The sequence below is a fragment of the Meleagris gallopavo genome, chromosome 4, assembly GCF_000146605.3.
Source record: "Meleagris gallopavo isolate NT-WF06-2002-E0010 breed Aviagen turkey brand Nicholas breeding stock chromosome 4, Turkey_5.1, whole genome shotgun sequence".
Classification (NCBI taxonomy): Eukaryota; Metazoa; Chordata; class Aves; order Galliformes; family Phasianidae; genus Meleagris; species Meleagris gallopavo.
In genome coordinates this window covers 11,753,711-11,775,129 of record NC_015014.2, presented here as the reverse complement: position 1 = coordinate 11,775,129, position 21,419 = coordinate 11,753,711, and the positions used below count along the sequence as shown (strand labels likewise).

The 21,419-nt window shown below is 39.7% G+C and overlaps 1 protein-coding gene across 1 annotated transcript in view; it reads left to right on the top strand.

Annotated features, from left to right (window-relative positions):
* The window catches only part of NR3C2 (nuclear receptor subfamily 3 group C member 2), a 197,018-nt gene that overhangs the window by 145,626 nt on the left and 29,973 nt on the right, over window positions 1-21,419 (top strand). The window contains exons 4-5 of the mRNA XM_010709546.3: window positions 18,541-18,879; window positions 19,286-19,430. Coding sequence (XP_010707848.1) covers window positions 18,541-18,879; window positions 19,286-19,430 — 484 coding nt within the window. The remainder of the gene's footprint in view (window positions 1-18,540; window positions 18,880-19,285; window positions 19,431-21,419) is intronic.

Below are 21,419 nucleotides of genomic sequence, written 5' to 3'. Positions count from 1 at the left end.
AAAAAAAACATTTTGATGTGTGGCAGCATGCCATACTTTAAGCACCTTTTACAGAAATGCTTGTAATTCAGAAATACATCTACACTTTTTCATGAATGCTCAACAAAATTAATGTTGCAGTTTTATTGTTTACCTTCTTTTGTTTGTTGAAAAAATTCTAGAGTTCTCATTGCTCTCATCCTCTAATAGACTTCAGAGAATTATTCATCAAGCCAGTAACTAATTTACCTAATTACATTCTTTTCTCCATTTTTATTTTAATTTTACAAGAAGCATCTGCAACCTGTAATTTCTGCAAAGCTAAAGTTGCCAAATATCAAATTAACTCATCCTCCTTGTTTCTAGAAAGTGTGCCTGTGCACTGCAGACAGACATAGCCCTTCAGCAAGCAGGACTCTACAACTTTTTTGGGAATCACAGTTTGTTTGTTGTGTTTAAAAGAGAAAAAAAAAGAAAACAAAAACCTCCGGTACCATATGCTAGACTTAATTATTGGAAGAGATTCAGAGTGAGCAACTGCAATATGAAGGTATGCTGGCCCATTTTTGGTTTATGCTCTTTTGAAGATTCTTAATTAATTTTCAGTTAATTATGGACTAGAATGACTTCATGAGTTGTGAAGTTTCTTCCAGCAATCAGATTTGTCGAGTCTCTCACTTCCACACAGGACGTTTTCATTCTCCTTCCACCTCATGCTGCTGTTCTTTTGTTGTACCCGTTGCATGGCAGTAGTAGGGGGTCACACGCAGTACCCTTAGCCACACGCAGGTGCTCAGTGCCCCGTACACCATCAGCTGCATGCAGCTAGAGGCTTGTGGCAGTGCCTGGGGTGCTGCATTTCAGCCAGGGTGGCTTAGACCCTCCAGGTCTCACTCTTGCTGCATGCTGTGCTCTGTGCTGAATCCTAGAGAAGGGACGTGTTTGGTTTGGGGCGGCTTGAGGGGGCTTCTGCCACCACGACGTCTCACTGACAGGTTAGTCATTGCTCCTGTGGTGCGACTCGGTGACCAAGCATCTGCACTGCTGCTTTGTGAGTACTGAAGGTCCCTCTTATGCTGTATGATATGTCATATGCTTAGAGGGCAAAAAAAAGGTCCTTAGAAGGCTGTGGGGTGTAGGGTTCTGATCCTTTCCTGCTTCAGCTCCTGTATAGAGCATTCTGAGGCTTATCAGCTGTTCTTTCCCACAACAGTAAGCAGCAGCTTGCTGAAGTACCCTTCAGATATTGTAGGGAAATAAAATAGATTTCACCTTGCAAATTGCATAGTTCATCACTCAGTCTGCAGAAACTGTTTGTGAAATGCGAGTCTTGGTTTTGCATACATTTACATATGTAAGACTTCACGTACAAGATGCTGTGTGTGCTTGCACATCTCCTTTTTTATACATTAAAGTATTTCAGTAATCTGAAAAATAGATTAAATGAATTGGTACTAAGAGACAGCACTTCACCTTTTTGCCCAGTTTTCCATTTTCTGTTTAATAACTCATACTAGTAATGATTTAAAATTGTGGTACTATTTTCGGTTACTTTAGCTTATGTGTACATATTGTAATTTTTTTAAATCTTTTTCAAGAAAAAAGAAAGAAATAAGAAAAAAAAGGAAAAGAACAGAAGTATTAAAAAAACAACTGGAAACTAAGAAACTCTTAAATACAGCACCTCTTGGTGATGTAGAAAACAGAGGTTTTATTTAAAAATGTCTAGCAATTTACTACTAGCCAAGATTTCATAAATCTGAAAGGAAAACATAATGTGCATAAGAAACTGCAAAGGAATTTTGGGTACATATATGGTTTACTTTTATATTTCATTTTAACCATTTTTAAATGCCAGTTAACTTTAACTACATTTTTATTTGTGTTTATTATGTAGCATTTTCTTTTTAGAGAAACACGGCAATTTTTTTTCTTAGCTGGATTTGTGTCAGTTCTTCTTTGAGTTTCACCAATATAGCATATACAGCAGTTTAATGAAGTTGTCTGTGGTTTTTGTAAAGCAAAACCTCCTGTCAGTTTTGCTTTGATTATAGCTGGTCAGCCTAGTTGTGGTACCTACTCTTGTTTCAGATATCATTAGTGTTGTTTCAGAGAACATTCTTTTTTTTTTTTAGGTGTTAGAATTTAAGGAAGCATTTGTGTTGGATACAAATCCATCAATTTATGATGTGCCATTTATGCCTGCTTCTATTTGCAGTATATGGTGTATCGAGGCCAAGTCAATAACAGAACATGGGAGGAACCATGGTGCCTTGTGCTGTAATTTTGTTAGGTTTTGTAAATTTTTGTTGTACTGACAAGATGGATCAATAGGGAAACCCAAGTTGCTGCAGGGAGTCCATGTTAGAGTCTCCTTAGAAGAGGAATCCTTCATTTTGACGAAGTGCCAGTTCTGCTTAAGGCAGTGCCGTTGCTACATCACCTCTTCACTCTGCGCTTGGTGAAGTTAGTAAACAAAAATAAGAACGAAATAAATTCAGTTGTCTTCTTCAGGTTTCTCTAGGAACTAATTTGTTTGGGAATTAACTTTTCCTACTTCTGTTTCTGTTCTGGTACAAAATAGTGCTCTTGCTGTGCTCCTGCTGTGACGCACTAACGTTTCATCTGAGCCATCCACAGGAATAGTTTAGATAACTATCTGAACAGTCACTTGAAAAAGCTATTAAGAAACTATTTGGGAATAATGAAAAAAGTGCAGAATTTTGAAGAGGGCTAGTAATCTCCTGGGTATTGATTAAAAACTGGTATTGAAATTCTGCCCTTGCACTTCACGTTTTTGCTGACAATTTTATTTCAAACATGACGTCAGCTCAAGAAGGCGCACTGCAGCAGTCCAAAAACACCGCGACTCATACGCAGTGATCCTTAATCAGATTCATAATTCAGGTTCTTTGTTTTTTCAAGTTTCGCTAGTTTCAGCTCTGCCTTCTGACTCGCGTCCAGCTGCCAGCTTCGTTTGTCTTTTCTCCAGGAACAGCCTTTCAGGCTTTTGGCAAGGACCAGCTGAACTCCAGACTTCCCTGTTTCATCTGCTAGATGTTCCATCCTGCCATTCATGGCACAACAGCTTGGGTTGCCAGCTTTGCAAAGGAGTTGCAACTTTTCAAGTTTCCTGCTGGGATTACGTGCCCCAGCCTGCCCGGCATCATGCGGCGACACTGTGCATGCAGGCTCTCCAATGTTTTGTCTGGTTTCAGTAGCATGCAGCTCTTGCTGTCTGAGCTCAGAGGGTGCTTTGTCCCTTGCTGACCATACTGTATGCTTTGGATTTGGTTATAAACAGAAAATTTCTGCTAAGCAATGGTTGGCTCTTTTATGTGGATCCTATCTGTAGTGCCCTTGAGCTGTTAAACTTTCCTATCTGTTGTTAGGGCTCCATCATTCACCTCTGGGACAATCCCAGGGTAGATGACATATGTGGCCTCCCAGTTCCCCAGCACTGAAGTTTACCTCCCTTTTCATGTCTGTGCAGCATTTCTCTGCCTTGTGGGGCATGTAAATTTAACAAGCAGTTCTCCCAAGGATCCTGAAATGAGTTGCTGGGTTGTTGGTGGCTTTTTTGCTCATGAAGATGCATAAAAACAAGCAGGCTCATTACACCTTTGTTCACTGCTTTGTCTCATCATGCCATAGCAGGCCAGAATCACTTGGTGTTTCCAAAATTCTTGACACGCAGCTTTTGTCGTTTTGTTTTTTCCTGAATCACCAAATTACTGTGTTTCCTTCCACAGTGTTCTGAGTCCATTTCCTTTTCACTGTTCCCCACAGTGAAACAGTAGTCCAGGCTATGAAGTATGCCCATGTCTCCCCTTCCTCTTTCCAGAGCTGCTGGTTATCACCAGAGCCCTTCTGAAACCTCTCTCTGCGGTCTGTGGTGTTGTGTTTCCGTTACTCACTTCCCTTTCAGTGCAGAAAGCTGTAGAAGCAAGAGGAACTTGTCCTTTTAGCTTTGGCTTAGCTATTGCTTCAGAGAGTTTCCACCTGAGTAAGAATATACGAAGGTTTGACTTGCCGTTTCTGACACGACTTTGGACATATTATAGTTGGCTTCCTGTGCTGATAAGCAGTTTTTGTTAAAACCCTCACTAGTTGCCTGCAGAAATGTTGTGGGCTGGTTTGGAAGAGCCTAGAGTAAAACAATGAGTGTGATTAGCAGTCTTAAAAACCTGTCTGGAGGAAACAGGTTGAATGTTGCTTGGTAATGCTTAGTTCAAAGAAAGACTGGAGGAAGACATGAAGAGAATTCTGGAGGTTAGAGGTGTCTTCTAAAATGTGATGCATTTCTGAAGAAGAGGAGGAGGTGATTTCTTTCTGTGTCTGTGAACGGCAAAGCAAAAAGTAGCAAGCAGCCAGAAAGATTGAAGTGAGGAAATCGAAACCTAGCATAGTTGATCTGGGGAAGATGTGAGGTCTATCACTAGACATCTTAGAGATTAGTTAAGGTTAGCATTTGTCAGAAGTGATATAGCTGCAGTTGGTTCTGGTCTGAACAAGAAAATGGTTTTACATTTGTCCCCTAGTCTGTTTTGTTCCAGACTATGTTTAATACTAGGTAAGGGGATATAAGTTAGCTAATTTGTCTGCAAATCAAAGAAATATGAAAATGTTACTTCCACGTGACAAAAAGACATTTAGGATTTTGACATCAGTGATCTTAACTGAACGAGCAATCCTGTATCTCTGTCTTCTGTGTGGCAGTACATTTTGAAGAAGCAGTGATGCAACTCTGCGTATCACGTGCTCTTTTCTGATGTGTTGGGATTTTTTGCTTGTCTGCTACTTTGGCACTTCACAGGTTTTAACTTGACTCTGAGCTGTGTTTACTCTGGTAATGTCACAAGGAAAAAATATTCAGTTGCAGATTGTGCCTTAGCACGTGAACTTGTTGTTCTTTCTCCTTGTTCTCACATATGTATTTTGCATCAGAACTACCTTAGTGGCCTGTGTTTTGTTTTGAATCATGTTGCCTTCTTTTTTTTTCTAAGTGCGTGTCTTTCAATTTTTAGTGTCTGTGTTTTGCTGAAGTAAGTGTGAGAAGTGACAAGGCTACCTATCTCAAAAAGCGGACTTTGGAGTTAGTATTAATAAAAAGAACAATGCACAGCAGGTTTTGAAGGAACAATTGAGCAAATTTAAGACTTAGCAGTACACAGGTGGCAAGAAGGTGGAGTTCAATGAAGGAAATCCAAGTAGCAGCATCAGCCAGGGTGTTTGTGAACCACCCAGTACCACCCAGCTTCCTGCAAACTGATGTGGGTGATTGTGTGCTCATGGTGTAAGCTTGGGTAGCTCTTTGCTATCTCCACCTTCTTCTAATGCAATAATGTTTTAGTAATAGAAAGCTTCCCTGAATAACATCCCAGCAAGAGGTGCAAGAAAAGGAAAACATCCTGAGACATGAGTTCAGGAGAACAATCCATCCTTGGTAAGGCAATCTATCAGTACAAACAAGGAGATGCTGATTTGAGGTGATCCTTGTGCCTTCAAAGCCATGCCTTTGTTGTACTGGAAAGAGTGATATTCAGGTCTTGTGATCCAGATTGCATATATGGTTAATATTACAGAGTTGTTTTTGCTGACGGGTGGTTTATATCACAAAGTAGTACATATGGGGTATTTTAATAATGTTTAGGGTGATTTATCAAAGCAGGAGATTAGCATGGTTATTATTACTATTTTTTTAATGACTAATCATGAACTGGATGATGAAAAACTGCAGAAGATAAACAGCCAGCTTATATTTCACAGATAGTGTTGCTGTTCTGGTAAGCAAGGCAAATGGTTTCTAGAGGATGAAGGACAGACCAACTGCAGTAGAATGTATTAGAAATAAAGTCACTTGAGAGAAACCAGAGTTGATGAAAACAAAGGATACAGAAATTATGCAGATGAGGAGATGCATCTCAAAAGTTTTGTTACTTGGGAAAAATACTAGTGGTGGTGTGGTTGTAGCAAAGTACTGAGCGCAAAGGGAAGTGTGGCACTTACCAAATTGGGTTCCAGTAATAATATTGTAAGGACAGAAAGGAAGAATTCAAAATAGGACTTGCTCTTTAGCAATAAGTGGAAGCATGAGCACTTAAATATAGAATGAAGAGGTACTGCGGAAGCGTTTACTTATTGATGATTTTGAAAAACTGAGTGGCTGTGTCTTCAGTGTAGATGCAAACTGGGTATTTGACACACAGTAAATGTCTTTATGATTTTATCAGAGGTAATCAAGATGGCCTAGTGTTATAATCAGAATGAAGAGCGCATAAATCACAGAACAGGCTTAGCATTGGGTATTAACCCAAGTAAAAAGAAGGAGAGAAGACTTAGACAAGGAACGCTTGCAGAAGGTTGGATGAGAATGGGTGTCTTGGGAGAGGGGTTGTCACTTGGCACAAGGCAGAAACTAGCTTTCATAGCCAAGAGCATTCAGTCTTGTACAGTGGAAGGTTTCAAAATCTGTTCTTCAAAGTTTCCCTAACTTAGTTTTTAACCAAATTATTAGGAATGCCAGCAGCACAAGCTGCTACTGCATTGTTGCTGGAGGTGTTTTAGAGTTGGAGATGTCAAGTGCTGGAATTGTAGGTGACCTGCTCTTTGCATTCTTTGTTGGCGTTCTGCTGCTAGTCTGTAAATACATTTGATGAGTAGTCAAAACTAGTGATGCATTTAGAAGACACTGCTTAGCTGAAAAATCATTGAATTTGCCATCCATTTGAGAGTGAATAATAATAAAATATGAGTTATTGGAGCATTTGAAAAGGACTAATTAAGATAGGCTTTAATCAAAATTATAGTTTTCTTTTCTAAGCTTTTTTAAGGCTTTGTTTATCGATTGACTTAAATGTTTAGTATATACATTTCTTTTGAAATTAATGAAGAAGCACAAAAAAGGAGTTTAATATACCAAAGCATTAGCTGTGTGACTGTATTATGTCAGTTTGGGATTTTATCTGAAATATACGTGGGGGAAATTTTCGTACTTCAGCCATTTCTCATTAAAAAGTTTTTTCAAAACCAGCTTGATTTGATTTTAACAGGAAACCACTAATTGGCATTTGGTAAAAGTTGTTCCCACACGGGGAGGAGTACCCCCATGAAACTGTTATTTTTCAATTAATTATCACTTTGAGGATTGCTGCGAAACAAGCAAATGTGTTAGACATTTTCCCTGACAACCTAAATATTCCTGTAACATGCACTTTGGAACTCAGCTTTCTTTTGTCACTTTCCTCCATTATCTCTTCATGAATGCATACCCTGTAGCTCAGCATGTCTTAAGAAGGGATTAATTCCTCCTGTCTCTTCCTAAAGCTTCCCTTGTGCTTTTCCTTCTTGATGGCTGGGAGCAACATCACTGTCCTGCTCATCAGACAAGTACATAACCCGAGCTTCATCATTAAGTCAAACCTTGAAGCTTGAAAGATTTGATCTGGGCTTTCAGTTTATTTTTTCTAAGAGGAACCTATGATAGCTTCTGTGCTGTCTTTGCAAAGCTGCTTCTTTCATTAGTGCTCCAAAGGCCATTCCTGCAAGCACATCTCTGAGGGTGTGGATCCACAATCCTGAATCCAGCATGCGGAAAGCATTGAGCCACTGAGGAATGTGTGTCTCTTCCACAGGATGCATGCAAACGCTGTAACAAAGTGCCACCTCCTTGTAGATATTTGTATTTCACTGCTCAGTTTCTCTAGCCTGCATTTCTCTTCATTTTCTCTGCATTTCTAGAGGAAATGCAGAATTCTCATTAAACTTTGAGAGGAATTCTCATTTGTACGCACATAATTATTTGAAATAGTGTTCTCTGAAAGCAACTGTGAATGGTTTACTGGCATGCTGGAAGCGCATCTAAAGTAAGGTCTTATTGAGGGTCAGTTCTGGTTTCCGTAATTACTTGGATAACAAAATACAAAGTAAACATGAAATTGCAGATTTGGAGTTTCTCCTCTGTAAACAGAGTCAGAATTTGGAAGTATTTTCAGTACCCCTGAAATCAACGTGATGTCATTTTCAGTAAAGTGCAGAGGGTTACACTGAGAATGGAAATCTCAGGTGTGTAGTTATGAAATAGCTCAAAGCAGCTGTTTTGGGAACTGCTGAAAAGAAAGCGCTGTGGTTGCATAACATTAAATACGAGCCAATAAAGTTAAATTATTGCAAATGTAAGCAAATCTAATTTGATATGAAGATATCACTCCATTTTCATCAAACCTGGCAAGTGTGGGCCTGATAACTTTCAGTACTGCTGGTCAAGGTCTCTTTTTAAGATTTCCAGTTTGGGAGTCTCTTCTGTTCCCATTAATAATCTGCTTGAGTTTTTTACAGAGCTTTACATTTAAAAGGTTTCACTTCCATCAAAACTGAATCCTGTTTCTTGAAATTTAGAATCATACGATCACATAACAAGTGATGAAAGGGACTTACAAGTATCATTGAGTCCAACTCCTGGCTTCACGTAGGGCCACTCAATATTCAAACCCGTGTCTCTAAGAGTATTGTGCACACGCCCCTTGAACTTGGACAGCTTGGGGCTGGGGTGCCCATCCCATGTCCACCACCCTCTGTTGAAGAACCTTCTCCTAACCTTAACCAGACCCTCCCCTGGCGCAGTTCCATGCCGCTCCTTCCGGCTGCATCGCTGTTACCAGAGTAGAGCCCAGCACTGGTTCTCTGCTCCCTCTAAGGAGCTTTAGGCTGCCATCAGGCCTCTCCTCAGCCTCTACTTAGGGCTCAACAAGCCAGGGGACCTCAGCTGTTCCTCATACAGTGTGCTCTTTAGACCCTTTACCTTACTCATAGTCTTCCTTTGGATACTCTCTAATAGCTTTATGTCCTTATTTTGTGGTGCCCAGAACTGCATAGTGCTCGAGGTGAGGCTGCACAGAGCAGAATGCCTGGCCTGGTGCACCCCAGTGTGTGGGGTTGGCTTTTCTGGCTGCCATGGCACGCTGTTGACTCACGTTCAACTTGCTGTCAAACAGATCTTCCAGGTACCTTTCCATGTGTCTGCTCTCCAGGCTCTTGTTCCTCAGTCTGTATATACATGCAGTGTTGCCCCATCCCAAATGTAGCACGCAACACTTGCTAAATTTCTTGTGCTTGGTGATTGCCCAACTGTCTTGTCTCTCAAGATATTTCCACAGGGCTTCTGCATTCTCACTGGAGTAAACTGCTTCTCCGAAGCCAAGGAAGAACAAGGATAAGAAGCTTATGTGGATCTGTAAGGAAGAGTTGAAAAAACTTCATTTTTTTTAGTGTAGAAGACAGAAGCATTTTAGGAAAGATGTGATACCAGTTTTGCAGTTCAAAAAAATGGTATAAAAAGGGAGACAGGAAAGATAAGTTGCTCTTTATGGCCACTGTGGGAACAATAAAGAGAAATCAACTTTGCTACAGAAAAAGAATGATCCAAGAGTTTTTGGGGAAAAATTGAGTAATTAAATATTGGAGAAAGATGGAGGGTACTGTGGAATTCCCACTGTTGGAGATTAATAGCACAGTGCATCAGCAAAGTGTAGTTGATGCTGCTCAAAGCAAGTAGCAAGTGGATAAACTGCTTCACATACTTTGTATCTGTGCTCTGCAGTGCTGTATTGGAGCAGCGTTGCACTGCACTGTATATTGGAATCTGTTCCATACAAAGCAAAATGCAAGCATTTCTGAAATTGTTTTATAAGAGAGCAAGGTAAAAAGCAGTAAGTACAAGAGCTTGTCCAAAAGCAATGACTCTTATTTTATTATATGGGCCCACAGCAACAGAGTGGATGGTGGTGGCATGGCAGTAGAAGTTGAATCTTCCAGCCAGTATTCCATTACATTTTATTGCTCTGGCAGATGTCAGCAGTGGGGCAGTCTGCTTCAAATGCTCTTCAGATACCATTTTGTCAAAGGTGCGTCAGTGCATTCCTTCATGTAGAAAAAAATTGCACTCATTGACAGTTGTTAACGCTTGCTGAACGTTTACAGAGATGAAACAGTGGATGTGAGCACAGTGAAGTGGTGAGTGGTGCATTTCAGCAGTGGCAAGAGCAGTGTGAAAGACAAGCCACGTTCTGGATGGCCATGCACAACTGCAAAATGAAGAGTGTCTTGATTGGCTCATCAGCAGGTTATGACCAGAGAACTCTGTAAGGAGCTGAATATCTGATTTAATGCATTGTAAACTGTGGTGACACCACTGGAATATCACAAAGTTTGTGCCTGGTCCCACAAATGCCCACAAAGGAACAGAAAGAGTACTGCATGCATGTTTGTCAGGTCGGTTTGAATATGAGGCGGAAGGTGACAGTTTCCTGGATTACATTGTTATCAGTAACAAGACACGGTGTTACCACTATGAGCTGAAGTCAAAAGGGCAGTCCCTGGAGTGTCAACACATGAATTTCCCATCAAAGAAAAAGTTCAAGATGCAGCCCTCAGTTTGTAAAGTGATGTGCAGTGTCATTAGGGATAGGAAAGTAGTGATCCTTCTGGATTTCCTGGAACCCAGACAAACCTCAACTCTGACTGCCACATCATAACTTGGACTAAACTGAAGGCTGAAACTCAGATCAAACAAGACAACCTTTCTCTTGAAACATGGCTACATCAAACCCCCTACCAGTTTGAAGACCAAGCATTTTGCCAGTCTTGGCTGAGCTGCCACACCCAGTGTATAGTCCAGATTTGGTACCATCTGATTTCCATCTGTTCAGGCCAATGAAAAATGGACTGCATGGACAACGTTTTCCTAACAGTGATATAATTGTAGCAGCTGTGAAAGGGTGGGTCACCTCTGCTGGTGCAGATTTTTACAAACACAGCATGCAGGCTCTTGTTCATCACTGGCAAAAATGCCTAGCTAATGGTGGTGACTGTGTTGAAAAATAGTATTTTGTAGCTGAGAATTTGCTCTATCAGTTAGTGTTGTTGTGCTCTTTGTATCTATTGTAGTTTCCATGGCAATAAATAGGAAGCATTACTTTTGGGGCGGCATACATTTTCATTAAGCTATAATCAGTTTTATTTGTAGTTTAGATCAAACTAGAATAAACATTCAGAATATGTTTAATGAACACGATTATGAAAGTGTGCATTTATGTAGATTAAAATATACTTTAGGAACTTTCTCGTTGTCCTGTACCATGCCTTCCTTTGGGTGTATGAGAGAGAGACTGGCATTTGTAGATGTGCTTGGATGTTTGCAGGGTCTGGCCAAAAGGAAAGAAAACGTGACATGTCCATAGATCAGACTTCATGCATGTTTATTCCTTGTCTTTAAGCCGTCCAATCCTGACAGATTCAAGTGTTACTTATTAATTAGTAAGCAGTTGCTAATGATGTTGGCAGTGCCAAACTATGTCATTATTTCCATTATGCTTACCACTTCATTCTGCTGAATTTAGTCATCGGCTGTGATCTTATTCTCTGCTAAAAGTTTGCTTTACTGATAGAGAAGTAAAAAAAAAAAGGAAATTTTCATTGCTTTTTTAATTAAATTAAAATTACTACCTGTGATACCTCAGGCTCGCATCAAGTGATAAAGTTTTCTATCACTTTCTGTCTCCTTGGGGACAGAGCTGACAGTATTAGTTTTTAAAAGGTAAAAGGTGGGATGATTATTTTCTTTTTCTCCAGCTGTGGACTTTCTTTGTGTATTTAGATGAACTGTATGGTCTATACAGTGCATCCCAAATGCCATTGCAGAAACCACTCTTGGAGGGCCACTGCTTTGCAAGTGTAATGTCCTTGTGGCACTGTCACACATTGATAAATTTAAGTAATTTTGTGTTCTTTTAAGTTCCTGTAAAACTTGTCCCTTGCCAGTGTTGTTGTTTTCCATTAACTTTCTGTTCTTGATCTGTCCAGTTGAACTGGTGAGTCTGCTTGGACATATGCATCTCAAAGATTTGTACCCAGGACTTCTGCTTATGTTTAGGACAACACCCAGGTTCATGTTTGGAGGTTCTTCACCTACCACAGGTCTAATTGAATAATTGCAGTACACTTCCCAAAGTCAATAATGAGTTTAAGGGAGCATTAGGATCCTGTCTTTCCTGTCTCCTTCTGCATTTCCTGAAGAGTAAAAGGTGCATGCCTGAATGCACTTTGTAGGACTAATGCTGTAAGATTTCACTTGCTTTATTGCTTTTCACTTTATTCTGTGTGTGTGTATATATGTAAAATGTCTATATTATTATCTAGAAATTTCTCAGCAAAATCTTATACCCATTGTGCTAGACACTTAAGTGAAAGAAGTGTCTGTACCAAGATAGCTCAAAATTTTCGTGTATGTCAAGAACAGACTGGGGGAAGGGATGCACTGTTTGTGGTAGCAGTAAAATAGCTAATTAGAACAGATGTCAGCTCACTGAAGCAAGTGAGACGGAGACACCAGGCAAACATGATGGACAGGTTCGAAGGAGAAAAAAGTGGCAATATGATGGAGCATTTATCTATGCAAAATTGGAAGGAAGTGAGAAAACATATCTGATTGTTGAGGACTTAGGAAGGTCTACCTAAAGGCTATTGTGTTTGCATCAAGGGGAGACTCAGCAGTTCAGTCCTTCAGTGGCTGGCACAGCGAGGTGCCCTAGGTCACATCTGCAGGCAGCAGAGGAGGGGTATGCAGGAAAGCTCTGAGGCTCTTTGTGGAGGATCTAAGGAGCAAAGTTGACAAGTTTTAAGGCTGGAAGGAGGCAGTGGTTGTAGCTCAGGTGCAGAGCTTTAGCAAGTGAGGATGGGACCTGGGTGGAGGAGTTCAGGTGTTTGAAATGCAGGTACTGCTGGCAAGGCATGCAGCGTAGGCTCAAAGGCAGTCATAGATGAGCTTGAATGGGGAGGAGGTTTTTGTTGATATTTAAAGTGTGTTTCTATTGCAGCATCTCTTACGTTGTTTGAAGTGCATGTGATTTTTATTTTATTTTCCAGTTGTCTTTTGAATCTATTACTGAAATGGCTCTTTTTTCTTCTTCTCCTTTACCTACTGCCTTTTTTTTTTTAAACCATTATCTTTTCCTGTGCTATGTTCTTTTATGTCTGTTTGGTTTCTCATTTTCTTTTGCTAGTATTCTCTGCTTTCTACCAGAGATAGCCTATGTTTGTATAATGTGCACTTGATATCACTTACTCAAATATATTCTGCGTCATGGGTGAAATTAAGATCTGTTGAATCAGGATCAGTCCTGATGAGTCCCGGCTCTGATAGACCTATATGTGAATGTAAATTGTTGATTTTGGTAGGCAACAGGCAAGCTCTGAACATCATATTTTAAAGAAAAATTCGTATTTCTGGACATTATCAATTGCAAGCATTGCAATTCACATATACCTACACAAAAGTTTAGATAGTTTTATGAACTTCTGATTTTCTTTGGAGCACTGAATGCGAGTTTGAATTAACTGCAGGATCATTTTGGATTGTTTGTATGCTGAAGTTAAACAATAATACAATTCTGCAAGTTAGATATTACTGTGTTACAAAATTGCGGCACTGAATCATAATATTTATGTGCTCTTTTGTCTACTATTGATAGCATTTTGTTCTTCGGCATTTTGGACCCCATTTCTTTAACAATAATGCTGATGAAAATTACTGATTTTGAGCCTATGAAAAATAGTTCCCAGTTTTGAGGCTGTGTTTACTTCATGTTTACTCCTTGGGAATGGGTGGAATATAGATCAGTCCCCTCTGGATCCAGCTTGCGTAGCAGATCACGTGAAAACTTGCAATTATAAAACCAGAGGGCTCCCAGTTGTGGCTTTCTGCCAGCAGTCTAACAGAGGAAGCATTAGTTCTGAGGAGTCCATTGTCCAAATATAGTCCACCCTATTCTCCAGTCACTAGCTGCTCTCAAACGGTGAAGTCCAGTCTTTTTGCTGAGGGCTATAAGCAGCTGTGCTTGTTTGTGAAGGTTGCTCTTGCTGAGATCTTCAAGCACGTAGAACAATATGTAGTTTTATAGAGCTTGAAGGCTGTCCTTTGAACTTGTTGGGCAAAGGGCTGCCCAACTTTTGTCTGTCTCTTCCAGGGAAACAGACTTAGTCAGATGTGTTGTTTATTTATTTCTCTGTTGTATGATTTATTGCTAGAGCTATGGGGGAGGTCTGTTGGGCATGCCTGTTCAAAGTGCAACTTTACAACTTTTCAGCTACTTCACCTTATTTCAATATTTGTTTTTACTGCAGTGTGCAAGACCTCCTAAAATACTTAACAGAAAACATGGTAGATGTTTTGTGTGTTAACTTCAGGTATACCTGCAGTGTATCTTTCACTATTTGTTTTTCTTCAGCTCTTACCCAATCTTCAGTTATTTAAAAATACAGGGATTATAATATGATATCTTGGCTGCAATAGCACAGAGCAGGAGGGGCAAGAAACTCGTGACGGTGCTACCATCTTGGTGATGGTCCTATCCTCATCCTTAGTGCTTGTTAGGCTTCGTCTGAGGCCTGAAAGCCTCATACTTGCCCTGCCCCCTGGTCTGCATGGTGACCGTGTGGCTTTGCCAACATTTCCACATGGGTATTCTGCTAAGTTTGGCTTGTTCTCACAGATTCGGAGGTGGTTTTGTGGTTGGTTTTCCAATTAGAGAGCAAACATGCAAAACACTTCTAAAAGACAGGCTCGAAGTATGTACTTCTCTGTGCTTGTATTTAATCGTTAGTTGTTGGTTTCTGTGGGAGTTACCAAACCAGTTGAGCTAGAGCGCTGGCATGAAGCCAAATGAAAAATACAGTTTTCTTCACTGTAAACATGACTGTCAAGCAGTAATGTTTTTCTCAGCTTCATTTTAAAGGCATTATAACAGAACAAAATGAAACTAAAACACATTTTTATGCCAGTATTATACATGGAAGAATGCTATTTCTCTATTCTCTTAATGAAGATTTCAGTGAATAGAACATGCGGAATTATGTTATTAAAAATATGTGATGAGGTATCTCTAGGTACCTGATAGAGTTGTTAAAGCAATTGATTTCTTATTCTGGTAGTGTTATGGTAAGAATGCGTTTTTGGTCTCTGCAAACATGAAAGATATGTAGAGTTCTTTATTTTTAGTTCTATTTTGATAACAAAAAAAAACCAATGCCTGATAAAATTTAATGAATAACAGCAGCAAGCATTAATCTCTATCCATTCCTCCAGGCTTATTTTCAAACTCTCTTTTCAGTGACTGATAGCTCTGGCAACTCATCATCCAATGTTCTGCTGAACTTGGCCGTTCTTGCTTCGCTTTGGGGATCTTTTTTATTTTTATTTATTTATTTTTTTATTTTTATTTTCTTTTTTTGTTTTTTTTGAAAAATGCGGAAGTTCAGCTTTGCCTTTCCAAGATAAATGTGAACTATATTTAATGCTCGCGGTGATCTCACCAGTACGTCATTCTGTAGGTGCAACTGCTCCAAATGGGGAAAAACAGCATTTTCACTTACTTTTCAGAATTAAATTTAACAGTTGTCTGCACTGCCTTTCCGTAACGCCCTCCACTTTATTTTGCAGAGTAAGGAAAAAGCTTTTTTAACAAAATGTCTGATCAACTGCAGCTTTGTAAAATGGCTTTTTGGATACTAAGAACAGAAATTGCATCTTGAAGAATGAGTGCCAGCATCCATGTAACTTGGGGCACCAGAGGATGAAAAATATCCTTCAGTTGTGCTTTGTTGTCTGAATGAGCATTTTTGCTTAGTAAAAGAAAAGTAAGAAATAGTATTGGAAGGGAGGTTGAAGGGTCAGCTTATTTGTCTGTCTCTTGAAACAGAATCCATTGCAGTGAAACCTCTCCTGACTAACATTTGTCTCACATCTTCCGTATTACCTCCAACTATGGCAACTCCAGTGTTTCTCCATGTAATCCATGCTAATACTTCTGGTAATTAGGAAGTTTTTGTACAGTATCTGTGATAGTTGGACAACATAATTTTAAATTTTATTAATGCCAGCACATTTTTTATTTGCCTATCTCATCCTTTTATTAAAAAATTCAACTTGCATCACTTGGTCTGGATATTTGCAGGCACAGAGAAATGAGGAGATGATTGAAAACAGAAATTCGTGCTGCAAATGAGTTAATGAAATGGTGTTTGACTCTCCAAAGAGGAAGTTAGAAATGTTGCACAAAGATCTCTGACGTTCTCCGCAGATCTCCTGGCATTGTTGATGCAGCAATCAGTCAGGAGAAGCTTTATTTTGTGGCTGATGGAAATGACACCAATCTGATGCTCAGATTTTGCCCTTCCTGCTACGTTCAATATGTACTGTGATAGCAGTGAATTATGAGTTTTTAAGACGATAGTCCAAGAGTGCCTATTTGACCTTTGAGATCTTGCATGTGAGTGGTACCACTGCTATTTTATGTCACAATCTCCTGGGATTTCCCTAACAAACAAGTTTGCTCCTGGAGCTAGCTTATCCCAAGATCCTGAGGGGTCAAGGTACTGTGCCGTAAGGAAGTGCTGGCAGCAGCAGGCTGTTGTTGCATTGGGACGCATGTTGTTCTGAGTGCTGGCAGCTGTATCCTGCCTTGCAGTGTGTCCACAGCCTGTGGGTCTGGGCAGGCAGCCCTAGTTTCAAGGAAACAGGCAAGCACTACTTGGCCCCATCGCCAGTAGTAGTCTCAGGACAAAGGCAGCACATCTGTTCAGGAGATTTTTCTCAAGTTCTAGATTTTAAGAGTTTTTAAAAGAGTATTGAGGCAGTTCTGTGGATCTCTTGTACACTTACAGATGAACTTACTGATGGCAGAAAAGCGATGTTATAACTGGAAGGAGATACGAGTAAAGACAAGAGTTTTAGATGTGTACAGACATATCAGAAAGAATAGATTTGAGAGAAGCTGCTCTGAAAGAACTGTGAATATTTACATTTAGCTTGTTGTTTGTAAAGATTATTTTACTTTTTCCAGTCATTGCCTCACATTCAGTCAATCTGTATGTGTAGCAGAGCACAGGGGAAGCTTTCAGCTAACTGATGCTTTACGTAGGGTTTTAAATTTGAGATTGCTATTTTGCCTCTACTTTGCACTGTGTTCATTGTGGAAATGATGTATCTGACCCATACTGGTTTTAAGGCATCACGCAATCACAGGACTCTGGGCTGTGCTTCCATGCTGAGCACCTTCTCTGTTTTCTCCCATTCGACATGGGAGCAGAGATAAAAGATTCCTGTTCCTCAGTGTGTAACTCCACTACCAGCTTTAGTTTCTCCACAGGTGAAGTCTGGGCATGCAAAACTAGCCTAAGTCAAAAAGGGACTTTGTTCCCGTGTAATGCAATGCCACTAAAGTGAGCTTAGATCCTGCAATTGACATCAGTTGCAGATAGAAGGAGTAACTGGAACAGGGTAGATGACAGGAAACAAGCCTGCACTGCCTCCTCTGGATATATTGTACACTGAACAGGAGAGGAACATTGTGTTGAAATACAACTTTACTTAGACAGATTTTTAACCTTAAAACTTGAGTTTGGAACACAAAATGAATAAATAGTTTATTTCTCCATGTTCAGGTATCAGTGGAAAACACTGCTTAGAGCTCAAAAATTGAGAATAGTAATGAGCTACTGCAAGAAAGGATGGGCTTTCTTTGTGCTCCTTGGTGTTTTGTGTGTTTGTTTACTTAATCTTCTTGCTTTCTATTTCCCGTTCTTTCAGCACACTGTAGGCTAATTTTGCTGGTGTGCGAGCAGGGCTTACTACCTACTTAAATATCCATCCTTCACATGGCAATGTTGGGAATGAATCCCACAGAGTACGGCTGGCTTCTCTGTGAGGAGTGAAAGCACTCTAGTGTTCTTGTCATCCAAGAACATTTAGTAAAAGAAAGTAGGGAGGTTAGCATTAAAGCAAAAAATAAATAGAATGGAGGAAAGCTGATCACCAAGAGCTGATAGACATGAGGGAGAAGTGTTATGTGAGGCTTAGTGTTTTTTGCCTAACTGGGTACCTATTCATAGTATTTTTTCAGAACTCACTGGGAGAGGAGGAGGCTCTTAAGGAAGGATCAAAGCAGCAAACCCAAGGGGATTTGAATAGATTAGGCTGTTCAGAGTGGATTGATTGCCTTTCGAGTTGAGGCACAGTCAGGGTGTGTACAAGGACTCACAAGCTTAGAAAGGCTTCAGGTCTGCTAATTTTAGGCATTGCCAGAGAGGATTCTTTTCATTACAAAATGCAGTGCAGAACATGAATTACAAACCTGTAGGTGATAAGTGATCCATCTAAACTATAGTACAAATAAACTGAAATGCTTACCTGCAGGCACCTGCTGCTGGAACTAAGATGTTTTATGCAGGTCTGTATAGAGACATAGAAACGCAAATTACTGGACACTGATGCTTGTAGATGCACACTGAAGCAACAAAATTTGAACTTAAATGTTTTTTCTGTTCATTTTCCCACTCTAACAGTGCTGCAGGCAAAGTATTTCTTAGGGTCCTGGTGATTTCAGCGTTTGTTTCACTTGCGAAGTTTTATGATGCTACTTCTGCTTTGATTTTCTGTAAAGCCAGGCTTATGCCAGCTTTTCACGCTTTCCTCTACTGACTTGGTTTTTGTGCTTTTTGTCTTCACAGCCCGGAAGTCCAAAAAACTGGGCAAATTGAAAGGGATGCACGAGGAACAGCCACAGCAGCGGCAGCAGCCGCCACCCCAAAGCCCTGAGGAAGGGACGACGTACATTGCTCCAGTAACTGAGCCCCCTGTAAACACAGCACTTGTCCCCCACATGTCTGCCATCTCACCAGCACTTACTCCCTCTCCTGTTAAGATCCTTGAAAGCATTGAACCAGAGATCGTGTACGCAGGATACGACAGCTCAAAACCAGACACAGCCGAGTACCTGCTTTCTACCTTAAACCGCCTGGCCGGCAAGCAGATGATTCAGGTGGTAAAGTGGGCAAAGATACTTCCAGGTAGGATCATGAGGCATTTGGTGAAATTTCTGGTCAGCCTTCTAGATATATCAACTATTTGCCTGATTCATTGCATCTTTCAACTATGGGCTGAGTTGAAAATGCTCATAAGGGAAGCAGGATGAATGCCTGATAGAAGATGGTTGTTTTTTGATTTGTGTCATGTTTGTTTCATGTGTTTGTGATAGATATTTAAAAAGCTTTCATTTTGAATAATAGCCTCTGCAGAAGAAAACATGTTTTGTCACTAGAATAAAAAATTATGGTTTTGCTTCTTCAGAAATGTACTTTTTGGGAGTGTTGCTCTTGTTCTTGACCATAATACCAGAAAAATAATGAGTGATGTATTTGCCAACCCTTGAAGGGCACAACATAGCTCTTGTGCATTTTCTGTTTTGTTCTCTAGGATTTAGAAACTTGCCTCTCGAGGACCAAATTACTTTAATTCAGTATTCGTGGATGTGTCTGTCATCATTTGCCTTGAGTTGGAGATCATATAAACATACAAACAGCCAGTTCCTCTACTTTGCTCCAGACTTGATTTTTGATGAGTAAGTATTCTTAATGGTCCTTTTCAGTTCAAGCTGGAAGGATTACTCTGTCTTTATTTGGTTTTCAGTCTAAGAAAATTTCAGCTAATCCCAGTTTGAGAAGTAGCTAGAAACATTTTTCTGTGCCTCAGTTTTCACATAGTGAAGCTTTGCTACTGCCATCCATTTCTCCTTGTGTATGTGGATGTGTTCACAAATTGGGAACAAGCTGCTGGCTTGATATATAACTGATTCACAACTGAGATTTATAAAGAAGCACTTTTTGGTATCTACTGGAGCTTGGAGAAGTATATGACTTCTAGGAAATGTGAACATGTAAATTGCCAGGTTTTTTGCTGTTGTTTGTTTTTTTTTTTTTCTTAAGAGCAGTCATATAATAGTGCTTTTGTTAAGAATATACAGCTGTTCAATGTGTGTTCTTGACAGTCTTTAATTACCCTTCTTTGCAATCATGAAAGAAGCAAAAATGTTTTTTCAGTAATGAAGCATAACTTTTTTATGATGCGTTTAGAGAAAAAGAAGGATCAACCAAGGAACCATTCCTTCTGCATATGTATATTCCTTCGTGTTTTAAATTTGTGTTTTAGTGCTTTGCCTTTGAGGAGTATAATTTGATTTCTGTTCCATTCGCCTGGTGTTTATTCCAAGCCAGCGAAGTCAAAACTTGAATACACAAGCAAACTGTGGTCATGTCATGTACTTATCTCAGAAAGTATTTTTTTCTGGAGGTAAAAATGAGAGGTAATCAATAGGATATGGATGCTTCTGAAGGTGGAATAAAAACAGAAGGAAAAAAAAATGGGAGAAGAATTAACAAAAAGTAACTTAGCACCCAATCTCCTGAAATCTTCTGAAATGCTTAAAAGCTTTTTTCTTGGAAAAGATGCTTTGTCACTGTCATCTTAGTATTTTTAATTTGATTTAAGGATTCCTAAATAATGCATATGAGATCTGGTCCCAAAGCATGAGCAGTATGAAAGGAGGATCATTTGTGGGCTGTTTTTTTCTTCCCCCTGAGAGAAGAATCTGGTGATTCACCGCATGTGATTGAAAGTGAACTGCTGGCCATTTTCCTTGTTGAAAGTACCTCCACTATGACTCGGGACATTAAAGAGTTACCACTGAAAAAGCGTCTGTTGCTAAAGCTAACTGAAAACATGAACTGTAATGAATGTAATTCAAATGCAGACCTATAAGTTTGAACACAGAAGTAACTTTCCCTCATCTGAAATAAGTCAGTCAAGGGGGTCAAAATTTATTGGACAGGGCAATCAGTCTAACTGGCAAATGTAAGTATACATGAATTGCTAGCAGTCTTGATGCTGCAGTTAGAAGCGGCTTCCAGAATTCAGGACTACTCGTGAATTTTGTGCTGCAAGTCTTGAAGCCAGTGCATGCAGAAATTATTTTGAGGCGAAGATGAGGATCTAGTTGGGAAAAGGACAGAAAGAAAGAAATTTCATAATGGAATGTTGAGATAGCAGTGCAGGTGCTCACAGGCTCCGGAATCTCATTTTGGAGATGTACAAACCTTGACTGGGCCCTGAGCAGCAAGCTCTAGCTTTCGTGTTAGCCCTGCTGTGGAGACCTCCAAAGGTCTCAACATAAATTACTCTGTGATTTTTGGTTTAGTAAAAGCAACTCTTTCTCAATTTTGACATAAGATCTCAGAGGTGAATTACTCAAATTGTACAAATCAACCAATACATTACAGCATAAAAAACTTTTGGGTAAGAACAAAACATAATAAACAGTTCTGGAAGACTGAAGATTCAGAACAAAAGTCTGGTGTAGTATTAAATTATATATACATATCAATGTTTGTGTATGGAAATGAAGGTCATTTTGTCTGGTTAATATCTCAAGTGAAAAAAATTGAGATTGAATCAAGCAAACTGTAAAACACGATTAAATCTAAGAACTGTTACTCAAACAAGCGGGACCAAAAGCATAAGCAGTTAATGATGTAATTCCAGTACAGTTCTAGTG